General features: G+C 40.4%; 1 protein-coding gene across 2 annotated transcripts in view; it reads left to right on the forward strand.

The window, feature by feature from the left end:
- Cubn (cubilin) overlaps positions 1 to 16,640 on the forward strand; it is a 226,607-nt gene that overhangs the window by 50,695 nt on the left and 159,272 nt on the right. For both annotated transcript variants that reach the window (XM_055593908.1, XM_055593909.1), the window contains one exon: positions 273 to 403. In XM_055593908.1, the coding sequence (XP_055449883.1) occupies positions 273 to 403 (131 nt within the window). The remainder of the gene's footprint in view (positions 1 to 272; positions 404 to 16,640) is intronic.

Consider the following 16,640-nt stretch of genomic DNA (forward strand, 5'->3'; position numbering starts at 1 on the left):
AGTTCCTCAGTAGGCTGCAGCAGGTAGTGCAGCCCCTGCTTTCCAGTTTCATTAAGCTTTTCATGGCACTCACCTTGACACACACAACTTTCTCAGTTAGGGAATCATGAGCAAGTGTTTATTTAGTTACTGAAATATATTTAGTTTCAAGGTTTGTGGGAAATAGATAACAACCCATTATCATCTTTACATGTCCTATTTTTTTGGAAATTAGTTCAAATCTACTACATGTTCAAAAATCTGTATATCTCTTCTTTCTTTGTTTGGAACAGATATTGTGGAAAATCCATCCCGCCTTCCCTTACCAGCAGTTCGCATTCAATAAAGCTGATATTTGTGTCTGACTCAGCTCTTGCCCATGAAGGCTTTTCAATCAAGTATGAAGCAATTGCTGCCTCGGCAGGTAACATTTCCTCTATCACGAAAGAGACCTCATATCTAAACCACACAGATACTTGCTAGAAATAAAGTATAGAGACAATGTCCACCTTCTTAAAAACAGGGTAATTCTGCTACCTGAACTGTGTGCCTTTTTTAGGAATTCTGGCCCTTAATTTTCATATCATAAATATTTGTTGGAGAAAAGCAGCTTTCAGTGCATATGCGCAGCAGGCACACAACACTTCTACTTGACAGGCATTCCACAGGTTGGGAAGGCTTTCTGGGCCTGATAGACTGTGTCCAGCCATTTTTGAGGTGTTTATCTTCTAAAGCCTTTACTTCCATAATAAATAAAGAAAAAGAAATTCCCACTCAGAATCTCTAGCCCGTTTTCCATTTATTTCTCCTCCAGGGAATTTGGTCAGTGTACTTTGATCCAGGCAAAAGTAATTCAACTTCTGTGTTCTGGAAGGATGGCTTTAGAAATCCAGGGTGCAAGAGAGCTGTGTACATTAACACTGGTGGAACTCACTGTAGCAGACAGCTAGTTTTCTAGCCCAGGTGCATGAGTAGTTAGAGCCCACGGGTTGAAAGTATAGTGTGTTGTGTTGTGTAATTGACGTTTTTCACTGAGCCTTATTCAAGTGGTTAACAGCCAACAACCAAAGTGGATTTCTCAGGAAATTATAGTGTGTGTGCAATTTTCCATACTTCTGTACTTTCATCTCTCTCATAGGCTTGGCCCCAAACCACACCGAATATTAGATTTGGAGTAAGTCAGTTGAACTCTGTGGGGTACAATTTTCTCATCTGTGTAATTAAAAGATTAGATTTGATGATCTTTGAAATGTTTTCTGGTTCTAATCTTATATGAACATAATTTTAATTTGATGCATGAATAAACCAGTTGTTTTTTAAATAACATGTAACTCAGGCAGGGCCTCCTGAAAATATCATGGAGATTTTTGTGAGAGTATATAAAATGAAACATAGTTCTGTAATGATTAAAATGATTGTATTGATACTGCACTAGCTTGGAAGGCAATATGAGGGGACAAGACAGCCAAGAGCCATTTGCATAACCTAGGAAGGAGGATGATAAATTAAAACTTTAATGAAATCATTCAGAAAGATAAGATCCAGGTAAAATTCAACAAAGCAATAGTAGACTAGCCAGAAGGGAAAAAGGATATGGAGAGCAGGATTTGGAGCTTGTTCAACTACAGCTTATGTCCAGCATGCATGACCAGGTTCAATTCCTCCCAAACTGTTTTAACACAGAAGAACAAAGGAAAGGGAAGGAATGTGGAGGCGGGGAAGGGAGGGACGAACCAAGTGCTAAAAGCGGGGCACTGAAGGAACAATTTCAAAGACTATATCCTGCTTGCCTGTGTGTTGCTCATTACTGTAGCCTCTGCTTGGTCCAGACAGAGCTGAAATCACAGACGAGGGAGCACATCCTTTCCACCACCTGACTGGTCATTGTGTGTCTTGGTGGATGAACTCACAGGACTGGTTAACACAGTCACATCACTTGAAATAGCAATCGGTTGATGAGATCCAGAAATTCATATGAAGTGCTGAGGCTGATCCTGTGGAATGTCTCAGGGCACAGCTGTCTCAGGAGACTGGACTGGAGGTTGGAGGTTACGTAGGTGGTGGCCAGGCAGTTGGCTAATGCTCCCAGAAGGCTGGGGGAAATGAGCTGTTGACTGGAAGGACAGAGGTGAGGACTCTCTTTTCTGCTAGCTGCTTCTTCTGGCTATTTTCTGTAGACTGAAATCAGATCAGATCAAAGCACCATCGCACAGTCAGTCATGGCCTGAAAGCTATTTTATTGCTCCAACAGATGTTATTTTTAGAGTGATGATGGTTGTATTGATAGTTTCTTAGCACAGCCCATGGACATTTCCCCAAAATTTGTACCGCCCTCATTTAGTAGAGTCAAAATTTCCTGATTTGAATCCAGTTAATCTTCCATTTGTGGTTCCTGCCATAAGGCTATGATGTCAGTTCTTAAATATTTGTCTGGAAGGAAAGAGATTGGCTTCTTGTCCTCACTCTGCCCCTCCCTAAGCATTCTGCTGCAGCTCTTATTCAAACGTGCCTGAGGAGATGAAATACAAAAGGCATAACAAAAGTAATAATGTTGGGTAGAAACTCATAAAAACTCTTTTACGCTGATCAACTTTCAATATTTCCTAGCATAAAGTAGAAAATATTTGAATATTGAAATAATATGATTGGTACTTTACCATTGTAGTTAGAATCTTCTATCCTACTAACATCTGTGACTTATACATAGATTTAATACAGAATTAGAAAGAGGGAAATTTACAAGTAAAAACAGAAGAAATGAACTTAAAACTTTAAAATTAAGTGTTATATATATAACAACTACTCCATTATTTATCAAATAATTCCCAATTCATTCATGAGTTTATTCATTAAAAATATGGAGATGAAAAAAAAAAAACAGAATGAAAAGTATCAGAGTAACTTTGCCATGAAAAGGTAGCATCTCTTCATGAAATCTGTCTGAAAATCTATATAGGTATGACTGAATTTTACTTTTAGGATGTGTCAGGAAAGTCCAAGGGGCATAGCAGAATAAGAGGGAGGGACAGTGGGACTGGGAGGGGTAAGGAGAGGGGGCTACAGGTGGGATACAAAGTGAACAAACTAATTAAAAAAATAGAGTAAAAATTAAAAATACTCATACACATAAAATTAAAAGTCTCTCAAAAAAAAAAAAAGAAAGTCCAAAGTACAATCTACCCCAATTAATCTTTAAATGAGGGGGATATCAGTCTAGAACACTAAATCTATCTTCCCAAGAATAAAGAACTGGCTAGTTTAAAAGCCGAACTAAACAACCAGATTTTACTATGTAGTTCATTTCTGTTGTCAGTCACTTCAGGGCTACAGCAAGACTGTGGTGAGCATTTCTTACTTTTTCCAAGGAGAAGAGTTTCACAATTATCCAGAGAAATGGTTAAGCACCGTCCACGGCACAGTGTTATAAACAAATATAAATATAAAAATCCGCTGGGTTTCCCACCATTCTCATTCCCTCTTTGACCCAGTACTAGTTTTCATCAGTAACCTTTGAAGCCCAGAGCAGGAATGCACGAGATTAAGCAGTGATAACCAAGAGAACCACGGGGGATTTATTTCAAAGAAACAGGCAGAGAACATTCTGTTTCTATTTTTAAATTTCAATGGGGTATGAACAACATTTTCAGACTCTAACAGTCATTAAAAATTTTTTCAGAAAAAAGAGACTATCTTGTTACAAACTCAGGCTCAATTAGAAATTCTGATTAAGGTCTATGGTATACTTTTCCTGGCAAGTCAAATGAATCTAATTGAATTTCGTCTTTATTGTTCATTTAAAAATTATAAAATGTAGTAATGAACTATTACACTCACAATTGGAGGTCTTATTCATTGTAGATTGAAAGTAAGACCAGGCAGAGTCAGTCTGCTTGGAACACCTTAGGTAGATTTCAGGCCTCTCTTGTTTGTATTCTTCAGTCTGATATTACATGCTGAGATATTTTGAGAAATTTTCTTTTTCAAATCTATTATACTTTCCTCTAGTAAATCTTAAATGTTTTGTTATGTTTGTGGGTACAAATAGCCCAGCACTTCTCTTCTAGTTGTGTGTGTGTGTGTGTGTGTGTGTGTGTGTGTGCTTGGTCCTTAGAATGAAACAGTGCTTATTGTGATATTTTTAATTCCTTTCTAGTCTAAATTGACATTCCTTCTGTAGAAAAATCTAGGATTATAGAACTGAGGAGATGGTTCAGTGGGAAAAGTGCTTATTGCATAAGTATAAGGACCCGAGTTTAGACCCCAGGAACCAATGTAAAAATAAAGCCAAGATTGTTGGCACACACTTGTCAGCCTGTCACCTCAGTGCTGGCGGGGGGGGGGGGGGCAAGCAGAATCCAGGGATTTCCTGTCTAGCCACAAGGTGTCTAGCACAAATGGCAAGCTCTTGGTTAAATGGGGACCCTTTCTCAAGAGCTCAGCGGGATGATGAAGAAGAATCTGACAAGCAACCTCTGGCCTCTACGTATAGCCCCCCCCCACAAGTACACACATACACACATGTAAACACATACACAAAAAGACAAAGCAGAGATGATTTTAAAAATATAGGATTTGAAAAGATAAAGAGTTCAAATGTTGTCTTGTGTCCAAAGTGAATGAACGTTAAAATTTAACCTCAATGTCTTGGAGTTTCCTCCCACACTCTTTGACTAGAGGTGCTGACTAAGTTGACAGCAGTACATGGAGAGATAAAATGAGACGTTCAGTGTAAAAAGGATATTACAGGAGGTGGGAAGGACGGTCCAGTGATCCAGTGTCTGCTTGAGTCTAGGTCCCACCACTTGTGTGAACAAGCCAGGCATGGACGTGTGCTCCTGTGATCCTAACGCTGGGCAGGACGAAGCAGGGGGATTCCTGGGCCTTTCTGTACAGCCCGCCTAGCAGGATCATAAGCTTTGGGTTCAGTGAAATGTCCCATTTCAAAAATTAAGGTACAGAAATGGCAAAGCAAACACCAGCATTGACCTTTGGCCTTCACATGCACACACATACATACACACAGAGACACACAAATTATGTCACATACGTAAAGGACCATGGTTTTGCCAGGTTTGTCATACAGTTTCATTACAGGTGCTCTGCTTATTCATGGCCCTCTGATAGGTCATCTGTGAGTGCAAAGAAAAGGCAGCAACTATGACCACCTGGCAGCAAACTAGTGAAATGTTACACTTCTCTTTTCTGAGAGAAGAAAATGTGTAATTGTATCTTCCCTCACATATTTGATTTTAAAATGTTGGCTCTCATATCCTATAAAGAATTCTGTTTCCTTGTCAGTTTATCTTATATCTAGAATAGTGATTCTCAACCTGAGGGTTATAACCCCTTTGGGATAGAATGACCATTTCACAAGAGTCACCTAAGATCATTGAAAACACAGATATTTGCAATACAATTCATAACAGTATCAAAATTGCAGTTATAAAGTAGTAATGGAAATAATGTTGTGGTCGGGGGGTCACCACAACATGATGAACTGAATTAAAGGGCCGCAGCAATGTCAGGTAGGTTGAGAATGCTGGATCTAGAAGATGTGAGGCCGTTCACTCAGGGCACTCACTCAGAAGGTAAGTCTACATGATTTCAGAATCTATATGCCTCGATTGATCCGTAATGTGCCTGTACAGCAACATGTCATCACATAACACACAAGAAGGGGCGTGACACAGCAGCGGCCACAAATCCACACCTTCCTATGCAATGGACACCTCTGTCCACAGCCCCTGTCTACCCTCTTCCTGTGCCTTAATGTCCTGGCTTCGTGGAATGAAGGTCTATGCATGCTTCTCGGGTTCCCCTTTGCCTACCCTTAGTGCTTTGTGCAAAAGAGTTTATGAAAATGCCAAGTCAGGCAGAAAAACGTGGTTATTTGTAGAAAATGTAGCTTTGTGATTTTTGTGTTGGTGTACAGAGTTCATTTGCATAGTTCTGATAGTTCCTATATTATCTTTTGTTAGGTATCCATTAATGGAAAACCCCTTGTTGTGTGTGTGTGTGTGTTTACTGAATCATGAGTTCTATATACGAGATGCAAGTATGTCCTTGATCACATGTACTGAAACTGCCATAACCTGCTCTTTTGTCTGCAGATGTATGTGTGTGTATTTAATTTTATGGTTAGTGGGCTTTTGTTTCCTATCTAAGAAATGTTTGCTTGTCAAAAGTGTGAGACCTTCCCACTGTGCATCTTCTAGAAGTTCCATAGCTTGAGCTTTTAGGTCTGCAGTTCACCTTAATTTCCTAGTATTGTCTAAGTTACGTTTCCAAGTCCATTATTTAGGAAAGTGATGTTTAGCTGTGAAAGGATGCGTCTTGAATTCATCTTCCCCAACTCTATCCATACACGCACCGAATTGCCTTTAAGCCATTGCTGACATTGGTTTTCCATGTGTACTATGTGGGTGCTTCGGGGGTCCCTGTTCTATCCCATGATGTCCATATTGAGCCTAATAGTAAAAGGACAGTCTGCTACATAGCATTCTAGGTTTCTGCTCTATAAACATGTAGAGTGTAGCTCTCTACAATGACATTTTCAAAACTTTTCCTTTGGTGATCTTAGATCCTTTACATTGCCATACACATTTTAGAAACAGCCTTTTGTTTTTTACTGTTTTATTTTTAATTCACTGAAATCCTGTTGAATTCATAGATCAATTTGGGATTGCATGACATCTCAAACCGAGTCTTCTGCTACATGAACATATTTTAATTGGCTGTTTTTCCATACTTCTCTTTTTCTGTAAGCACTATCTTAAAGCTCCTAGTGTTGATTTTTTACATTTTTACTAAGATCATTGTGTACTTTATGCTGTTGTGTATTGTTTTGTGCATTATATTCCAGTTTTGCCAATACATGCATTCTAAGCTGATTTTCCAGATATTAAACTTTTTTATGTTGTTTATTTTATTTTATTTTTCTCTTTTAATTACACTTTACTCACTTTGTTTCCCACCCCCCGTGGTTCCCTCCCTCCTCCCATCCCAATCCCTCCCTTCCTCCACCCTCTGCATGCATGCCCCTCCCCAAGTCCACTGATAGGGGAGGACTTCTTTTTCTTCCTTCTGATCCTAGTCAATTAAGCCTCATCAGGACTGGCTGCCTTGTCTTCTTCTGTGGCCTGGTAATGCTGCTTCCCCCTCAGGGGGAGGTAATTAAAGAGCAGGCCAATCAGTTCATGTCAGAGACAGTCCCTGTTCTATCACAATGGAACCCACTTGGATACTGAACTGCTATGGGCTACATCTGTGCAGGGGTCTTAGGTTATCTCCATGCATAGTCCTTGGTTGGAATAGCAGTCTCAGGAAAGACCTCTGTTCTCAGAATTTTTGGTTCTGTTGCTCTCCTTATGGAGTTCCTGTCCTCTCCAGATCTTACTGTTTCCCACTTCTTTCCTAAGATTCCCTGCACTCTGCCCAAAGGTTGCCCATAAGTCTCAGTATCTACATTGATAGTCTTCAGGGCAGAGCTTTTCAGAAGTCCTCTGTGTCAGACTCCTGACTTGTTCCCTCTTTTCTCCTTCTTCTGATGTCCATCCTCTTTTCCTTTCTGGGTAGGAATTGAGCATTTTAGCAAGAGTCCTCCCTCTTGATTAGTTTCTTTATGTGTACAGATTTTAGTAGGTTTATCCTATGTTATATGTCTATATGAGTGAGTATATATTGTGTGCATCCCTCTGCTTCTGAGATAGCTCACTCAGGATGATCTTTTCCAGATCCCACCATTTGCCTGCAAATTTCATGATTTCCTTGTTTTTTATTGCTGAGTAGTATTCCATTGTGTAGATATACCACAATTTCTGCATCCATTCTTCAGTTGAGGGGCATCTGGGATGTTTCCAGCTTCTGGCTATTACAAATAAGGCTGCTACAAATATGGTTGACCAAATGTCCTTATTGTGTACTTGAGAATCTTTTGGATATATGCCTAGGAGTGGTATAGCTGGATCTTGAGAAAGCGCTATTCCTAGTTGTCTGAAAAAGCGCCAGATTGCTTTCCAGAGTGGTTGTACAAGTTTACATTCCCACCAGCAGTGGAGGAGGGTTCCCCTTTCTCCACAACCTCTCCTGCATGTGTTGCCTCTTGAGTTTTTGATCTTAGCCATTCTGATGGATATAAGGTGAAATCTTAGGGTTGTTTTGATTTGCATTTCCCTGATGGCTAATGAAGTTGAGCATTTCTTTAAGTGTTTCTCTGCCATTCAATATTCCTCTGCAGAGAATTCTCTGTTTAGTACTGTACCCCATTTTATAATTGGATTACTTGATTTTTTGCTGTTTAACTTCTTTAGTTCTTTATATATACTGGATATTAGCCCTCTGTCAGATATAGGGTTGGTGAAGATCTTTTCCCAATCTGTAGACTGTCGTTTTGTTCTGAGGACAGTATCCTTTGCTTTACAGAAGCTTTTCAGTTTCATGATATCCCATTTATTAATTGTTGCTCTTAGAGCCTGTGCTGTTGGTGTTCTGTTCAGGAAATTGTCTCCCATGCCAATGAGTTCAACGGTATTCCCCACTTTTTCTTCTAAGCGGTTTAGTGTGTCTAGTTTTATGTTGAGGTCTTTGATCCACTTGGACTTTAGTTTTGTGCAGGGTGATAAGTATGGACCTATTTGCATTTTTCTACATGTAGACTTCCAGTTAGACCAGCACCATTTGTTGAAGATGCTGTCTTTTTTCCATTGAATGGATTTGGCATCTTTGTCAAAAATCAGGTGTCCATAAGTGTGTGGATTTATGTCAGGGTCTTCTGTTCGATTCCATTGATCCACCAGTCTGTTTCTATGCCAGTACCATGCAGTTTTTAGTATTGTTGCTCTATGGTACAGCTTGAGATCAGGGATGGAGAGATACCTCCTGAAGATCTTTTACTGTAGAGAATTGTTTTAGCAATTCTGGGTTTCTTGTTGTTCCATATGAAGGTGCGGATTTTTCCTTCAAGGTCTGCACAGAATTGTGTTGGTAATTTGATGGGAATTGCATTGAATCTGTAGATTCCTTTTGGTAAGATGGCCATTTTTACTATGTTAATCCTGCCAAGCCATGAGCATGGGAGATCTTTCCATCTTCTTATATCTTCTTCTAATTCTTTCTTCAGAGACTGGAATTTTTTTCATACAAGTCTTTGAATTGCTTGTGTAGGTTCACACCAAGGTACTATGTTATTAGTGGCTATTGTGAAGGGTGTTGTTTCCCTAATTTCTTTCTCAGCCCTTTTGTCCTTTGTATACAAGAAGGCTACTGATTTTTTTTTTGAGATAATTTTGTATCCAGCCAATTTGCTGAAGGTGTTAATCAGCTGTAGGAGTTCCCTGGTAGAGTTTTTGGGGTCACTCAGGTATACTCTCATATCATCTGCAAATAGTGATAATTTGACTTCTTCCTTTCCAATTTGTATCCCCTTGATCTCCTTCAATTGTCTTATTGCTCTAGCTAGGACTTCAAGAACAATGTTGAAAAGATATGGATAGAGTGGACAACCTTGCCTTGTCCCTGATTTCAGTGGGAATGATTTAAGTTTCTCTCCATTGAGTTTGATGTTGGCTATAGGCTTGCTGTATATTGCCTTTACTATGTTCAGGTATGTGCCTTGTATCCCTGCTCTCTCCAATACTTTAAACATGAATGGATGTTGGATTTTGTAAAATACCTTTTCAGCATCTAAGGAGATGATCATGTGGTTTTTCTCCTTCCGTTTGTTTATGTGGTGGATCACATTGATGGATTTCCGTATATTGAACCACCCCTGCATGCCTGGGATGAAGCCTACTTGGTCGTAGTGGATGATGTCTTTGATGTGTTCTTGGATTCGGTTTGCAAGTATTTTGTTGAGTATTTTTGCATCAATGTTCATGAGGGAGATTGGCCTGAAATTCTCTTTCTTTGTTGGGTCTTTGTGAGGTTTAGGTACCAAGGTGACTGTGGCTTCATAGAATGAGTTTGGTAGTGTTCCTTCTGTTTCTATCTTGTGGAATAGTTAGAAGAGTATTGGTGTTAGCTCTTATTTGAAGGTCTGGTAGAAATCGGCACTGAAACCATCTGGCCCTGGGCTTTTTTTGCATGGTAGACTTTTGATGACAGCTTCTATTTCCTTAGGGGATATAGGACTATTTAATTGGTTTACCTGGTCTTGATTCAGCTTTTGCATGTAGAATCGGTCAAGAAAATTGTCCATTTCATTTAGATTTTCAAATTTTGTGGCATATAGACTTTGGAAGTAAGACCTAATTATTGTTTGGATTTCTTCAGTGTCTGTGGTTATGTCCCCCTTTTCATTTTGAATTTTGTTGATTTGGATAGTTTCTTTCTGCCTTTTAGTTAGTTTGGCTAAGGGTTTGTCTATCTTGTTGATTTTCTCAAAGAACCAGCTCTTGGTTTCATTGATGCCTTGAATTGTTTTATTTGTTTCTAATTGATTGATTTCAGCCCTGAGTTTGATTATTTCCAGCCGTCTATTCCTCTTTGGTGTGTCTGCTTCTTTTTTTTTCTAGGGTTTTTAAGTGAGCCATTAAGTTGCTTGCATGAGATGTTTCAAATTTCTTTTTGAAGGCACTTAGTGCTATGAACTTTCCTCTTAGCACTGCTTTCCCTGTGTCCCATAAGTTTGGGTATGTTGTATCTTCATTTTCATTGAATTCTAGGAAGTCTTTAATTTCTTTTTTTATTTCTTCTCTGACCCAGCTGTCATTTAGAAGCAAGTTGTTCAGTTTCCATGTGTGTGTAGGCCTTTTGTTATTTTGTTATTGAGGTCCAGTTTTAGTCCATGGTGATCAGATAGGATACAAGGGATTATTTCAATCTTCTTGTATCTGTTTAGGCTTGCTTTGTGACCAACTACATGGTCTATTTTGGAGAAGGTTCCATGAGGTGCTGAGAAGAAAGTAAATTCTTTTGAGTTTGGGTGAAAGGTTCTGTATATATCTGTGAGGTCCATTTGATTCATGACCTCTGTCAGAGTTATTGTTTCTTTGTTTAATTTCTGTTTTGTTGACCTGTCCTTTGTTGAGAGTGGAGTGTTGAAGTCTCTCACTATTAATGTGTGGGGGTCTATGTGTGGTTTAAGTTTTATTAAAGTTTCTTTTACAAATGTGTGTACCCTTGCATTTGGGGCATAGATGTTCAGGATTGTGATATCTTCCTGGTGGATTTTTCCCTTGATGAGTATGAAGTGTCCTTCTCTATCTCTTTTTATTGGTTTTTGTTGAAAATCTACTTTATTAGATATTAGGATGGCTACTCCTGCTTGCTTCTTGGGTCCATTTGCTTGGAAAACTGTCTTCCAGCCCTTTACTCTCAGGTAATGTCTATCTTTGTGATTTAAGTGTGTTTCTTGTGTGCAACAGATTGTTGGGTCTTGTTTACGCATCCATTCTGTTAGTTTGTGTCTTTTTATTGGAGAATTGAGTCCATTGATGTTGAGGGAGATTAATGACCAGTGGCTGTTAGATCCTTTGATATTGATGTTGGCCATGTTAGTGTGTTTATGTGTTTGGCTACTTTTGTTTTGCTGTAGTGAGGTTATTTATTTCCTATGATTTCTTGAAAGTAGGTTTCTTGGGTTGTATTTTTCCTTCTAGTATCTTCTGTAACGCTGGATTTGTGTGTAGGTATTTTTGAAGTTTGTTTTTGTCATTGAATATCTTGTTTTTTCCATCTATGAGGACTGAGAGTTTTGCTGGGTACAGTAGCCTAGGCTGACATCTGTGTTCTCTTAGGGTCTGCATGATAGCCGTCCAGGCCCTTCTGGCTTTCATAGTTTCTGTTGAGAAGTCAGGTGTGATTCTGATGGGTTTGCCATTATATGTTACTTGGCCTTTTTCTCTTGCAGCTTTTAATATTTTTTCTTTGTTCTGTATACTTACTGTTTTGATTATTTTGTGGCGGGAGGATTTTCTTTTCTGGTCTAATTTATTGGGTGTTCTGTAGGCCTCTTGTATTCTTATTGGCCTCTCCTTTAGGTTGGGGAAATTTTCTTCAATGATTTTGTTGAAAATATTTTCTGGGCCTTGGAGGAGGGAATCTTCTTTTTCCTCTATACCTATTATTCTTAGGTTTTGTCTTTTTTATATTGTCTTGGATTTCTTGGATGGTTTGTGTCAGGAATTTTTTAGATTTATTATTTTCTTTGACGGATACATCAATTTCTTCCATTGTATCTTCCACACCTGAGATTCTTCCATATCTTGTAGTCTGTTGGTTATGTTTACCTCTGTAGTTCCTGTTTTCTTTCCTAGGTTCTCCCTTTCCATGATTTCCTCCGTTTGTATTTTCTTTAATTCTTCCAATTCTATCTTCAGATCTTGAACCGTTTTGTTGATTTCCTTCACCTGTCTGACTATATTTTCCTGTTTTTCCTTCAATTCCTTCAGCTGTTTGTTTAAACGTTCCTCTGTTTCTTTTATTTCTTTCAGTGACACAGACTGTTTGGCTGCATCTTCCTGTAATTTTTTTATGGATGACCATAATCTGTTTTATTATATCTTTCCCTAATTCTTTACGCATTTTATTTACTTCCTCCATTAACCTCTTCATTAACATAGATGTCAGGTCATCTTCTTGAATTTCACTTATGTTAGGGTGTCCAGTGCTACTTGTCCCTGGATAACTGGGTTCTGGGGATGCTATGTTGTTTTGCCTTTTGTTGGTTGTGCTTTTTCGCTGGCCTCAACCCATCTCTCTGTCTCAGGTGTTGTCTGTTAAGTTCTGGTGCCTGCTGAGTCCTGGAGCGGGGAGAATCCACTTGGCGGGGTTCTGAAGTTCTCCTCTGCTTTTTGGGTATGGTCAACTGAACAGTGGTGCTTCTCAGGAATTGTCACAGTTCACTTCAGGTGTATGGACCTGTATGGTAACTGTGGTATTCAGGAAGGCTCTCCTCTCATCAGGAGAGGTCCTGGTGATGGCTGCCCTGCTGCTGGGTTTCTTGCTCTGAATTTAGTGAGCAGCAGCTGTTGCTCTTAATGTGTAATTGTTGGGTGCAGCCCTCTTGAAGGACCAGGGATTCCCACAGTTTTGTCAGTCTAGCTAGGGATAACTGGTTGATTCTTGGCACAGTATCTGAGGGCTGCTGTAATGGCTTTCTGGTTTTTGTAGGTCTGACGATGCAGCTGTGTGCCCTGTGCCCTAGGGGTACTCAATAATGGTGGGTGAGCACAGCGCTCCTGCCTGCAGTAGAAGGCTAGAGTCTAGAGTCTGCTTGAATCCAGAAAGTCTTTTGGTGCTGGGTGTCCTGAGCATTAGACCTGATGATACCCCCACTGTGGGGTTTCCTACTGACAGGAACACCCAGTCTTTGCTTTGGGAACCGCCGTTCTGTCTGGGATGGCGAGTAGAACCCGCAGGCACAGATGCACGTGGCTCTGCCTTTCTGGCCTTTGGGAGCCTGGGCATCTGCCTAAACTGGGTAATTTTTCCCGAGACCTTTTCGGGGTGGGGGTGTCGGCTGAGTGATCTGAGATCAGACCAGCCGTTTCCCTCCCTGTGGGTTTGCACCTGACAGTGAAACTCAGTCTCTGATGTCCTGGGGCCCACAGTTCTATCTGAGGTGGCGAATCAGGCACGCAGGCAGGGCTCTGTGCAGGCACCTGGGTCCCCGGCTCTGGCTGTGGGCTGGCTCCTGGGGCGCCTGCGGAATCTGAGTCTTTTCCAGGGGATGTCTGGATGACCTAAGGTTGGTCCCAATCGTTTCCTGCACGGTGGGGTTATCTCTGACCTGGAAATTCTAGTCTGTGATGTTGTGGGGCCACAGTTCAGTCTGGGACAGTGACCAGTGCACGCTGGCGTGTGGCTCTGGGATGGTGACCAAGCGCCTGGTGGAACCGAAATCTCTTCCTCGGTTTAGCCGGGTGAGTTGCAGCTGATTGAATCCCCTACTGTGGGGTATCCTCTCACCTGAGAAACACAATCACTTGTGTTTTATGGCCTCGAGTTCTGATTGCTGGTCACTGTGCCGATCCTGCTGTGCTGCTGGTCAGAATGAGAGTCCTCCCGGCGCCGCCATCTTGCCCCCCCCCCCCCAGATATTAAACTTTTAAAACTCAGTTATTGGTGCCAACACAATTTCATTGGGTTCTTCATAATATATATTGGTGGTTACAACTGTGAATTACTGTTTTACACTGTCCTGTCCTTTCTCCTTCTTTCTTATTTGTAGTAAGTAGGACTGTGCAGTGTTTAGCAGAAAGGGCGAGGGTGGACGTATTTGTGTTCTTCATTTTGGCTGTAAAGCATTTATTTAATCTTCTACTACTTAAGGAGGATGGCTCTGGACTTTTCATAGATCACCTTTTTATTTCTGTTTGCTGAGTCTTCATCAAGGATGGGTGTTGATTTTTCCAAATGATTTAATCAGAAGATATTAAAAAAAACCAAATAATATGATAGATTATGTTGACTGTTTTCTTCTCACATAAAACAATCTGATACCCCCAATGTGAGAATGTTTGCTATAATATAATTTTCACATTCTCTGGAACTGTTGTATTTAAGTTTTATGACAGCTATTTTGTTTGTATTTATGAGGCATGATTATCTGTAATAGTTTTGTCTTATTGGAGCATTGCAATAATATTTGGTCTCATTAAATGAGCTACAGAGACTCATCTCTTCTTATTTCCTAAATCTGAATACTGTAAATGTTTCTTTAATTTGCTTGACTATCACCAGGGGTTATTTGAGTGCACTGTTTTCTTTGTAGAAATGTTTTAATGACAGATTAAATTACTTTGATTAACTGAGGCCATGGAAGCTTTTATCATTTTCTTTTGTGTCAGCTGTGGCAGTTTGTGGCTGTGTACAAATTTGTCAAATTTATCTGCACCATTGTTCTATAGTGATTCATCCTCTTTCACTTATAAAAATAATAATCCATATTCTTTCTTTTTGCTTGATAACTTATGCCAAAATCTATAATTTTTTATTTTTATTTATTTTTGAGACAAGGTTTCTCTGTATAGCCTTGGCTGTCCTGGACTCACTTTGTAGATCAGGTTGGCCCTGAATTCACAGAGATCCAACTACCTTTGCCTCTCAGAATGCTGAGTTTACTGGTGTGTGCCACTGCGCCCAGCCCAGTTTTTTTTTCTTTTTTATAATTAAATTTATTTTATTAATTACAGTTTATTCACTTTGTATCCCCCCATAAGGCCCTCCCTCCTCCCCTCCTGGTCCCATCCTCCCTCCCCCTTCTTCACACATGCCCCTCCCCAAGTCCACTGATAGGGGAGGTTCTCCTCTCCTTCCTTCTGATCTTAGTCTATCAGATCACATCAGGAATGGCTGCATTGTCATCTTCTGTGGCCTGGTAAGGCTGCTCTCCCCTCAGGGGGAGGTGATTAAAGAACAGGCCAATCAGATTATGCCAGTTTTAATATTTAAAGAATGAGGTTAATTTTTAGTATCATTCTTCTTTATTTCTGTTCCATTTTACTTGATTTCAGTTCTCATCTATGTAATTTCTTTTACTGTATTGTTTCTTTAATTTGTTTCTCTTGAGAGCTTGTTGAAAAGTTTTAGTGGGAGGGGCATGCAGCTAGTCTTATCTTTGGCTGTGGAGTGGTGACCTTCTGTCTTCTTTTGCATAAGGACTTCCTTGGATCAAGAGTACAAGCTCCTGTCCTACTTCTCCTTTTCTCCTACTTCCAATGTCCATCCCATTTGTCTTTCTAAGTAAGGATTGATCATCTTACTCTGGGTCCTCCTTCTTGTTTAGCTTCTTTAGGTGTACAGATTTTAGTATGTTTATCCTATCTTATAGGTCTAGTATCCACTTATAAGTGAGTATATGCCATGTGTGTCTTTCTGCTTCTGGGATTCCTCACTCAGGATGATCTTTTCTAGGTCCTACCATTTGCCTGCAAATTTCATGATTTCCTTGTTTTTAATTGCTGAAGGCCTCTGAAAGACTCTACCTAGCAATGTATCAAAGCAGAAGCTGAGACTCGTGACCAAACTTTGGGCAGAGTGCAGGGAATTATATGAAAGAAGAGGGAGTTAGTAAGACCTGGAGAGGATAGGAGCTCTACAAAAACCAAATACATGTAGTCACAGAGGCTTGTCTGAAACTGATTCTCCAACCAAGGACCATGCATGGAGATAATCTAGAACCCCTGCTCGGACATAGCCCATGGCAACTCAGTATCCAATTGATTTGCCTAGTAAGGGGAACAGGGACTGTCTCTGGCATGAACTCTGTGGCTGGCTCTTTGACTTCCCCATGGGAGGAGCAGCTTAGCTAGGCCACAGAGAAGGACATTGCAGCCAGAGATCTGATAAACTAGGGTTAGATCGAAGGGGAGGAGGACCTCCCCTATCAGTGGATTTAGAGAGGAACAGGGAGGAGATGAGGGAGGGAGGGTAGGATTGGGAGGGAATGAAGGAGGGGGCTACAGCTGGGATACAAAGTAAATAAACTGTAATTAATATAAAAAATAAAAATAAAAAAGAGGACAAGCTCAGCTGAGGGAAGTACACACATGTGCCTGGCAGTGAGGGGATGCCCCTAGCCAGAGTCAGCGCAGCAGTCCTCACAGATGGCCCTTGCGTTCTATTTGCTCTCCTCCTCCTCCTCCCCCTCCCCCTCCCCCTCCTCCTCCTCCCCCTCCTCCTCCTCCTCCTCCTCCTCCTCCTCCTCCTCCTCCCCCTCC

Source organism: Psammomys obesus, unplaced genomic scaffold (assembly GCF_907164565.1).
Source record: "Psammomys obesus unplaced genomic scaffold, mPsaObe1.curated_primary_1811, whole genome shotgun sequence".
Taxonomy (NCBI): domain Eukaryota; kingdom Metazoa; phylum Chordata; class Mammalia; order Rodentia; family Muridae; genus Psammomys; species Psammomys obesus.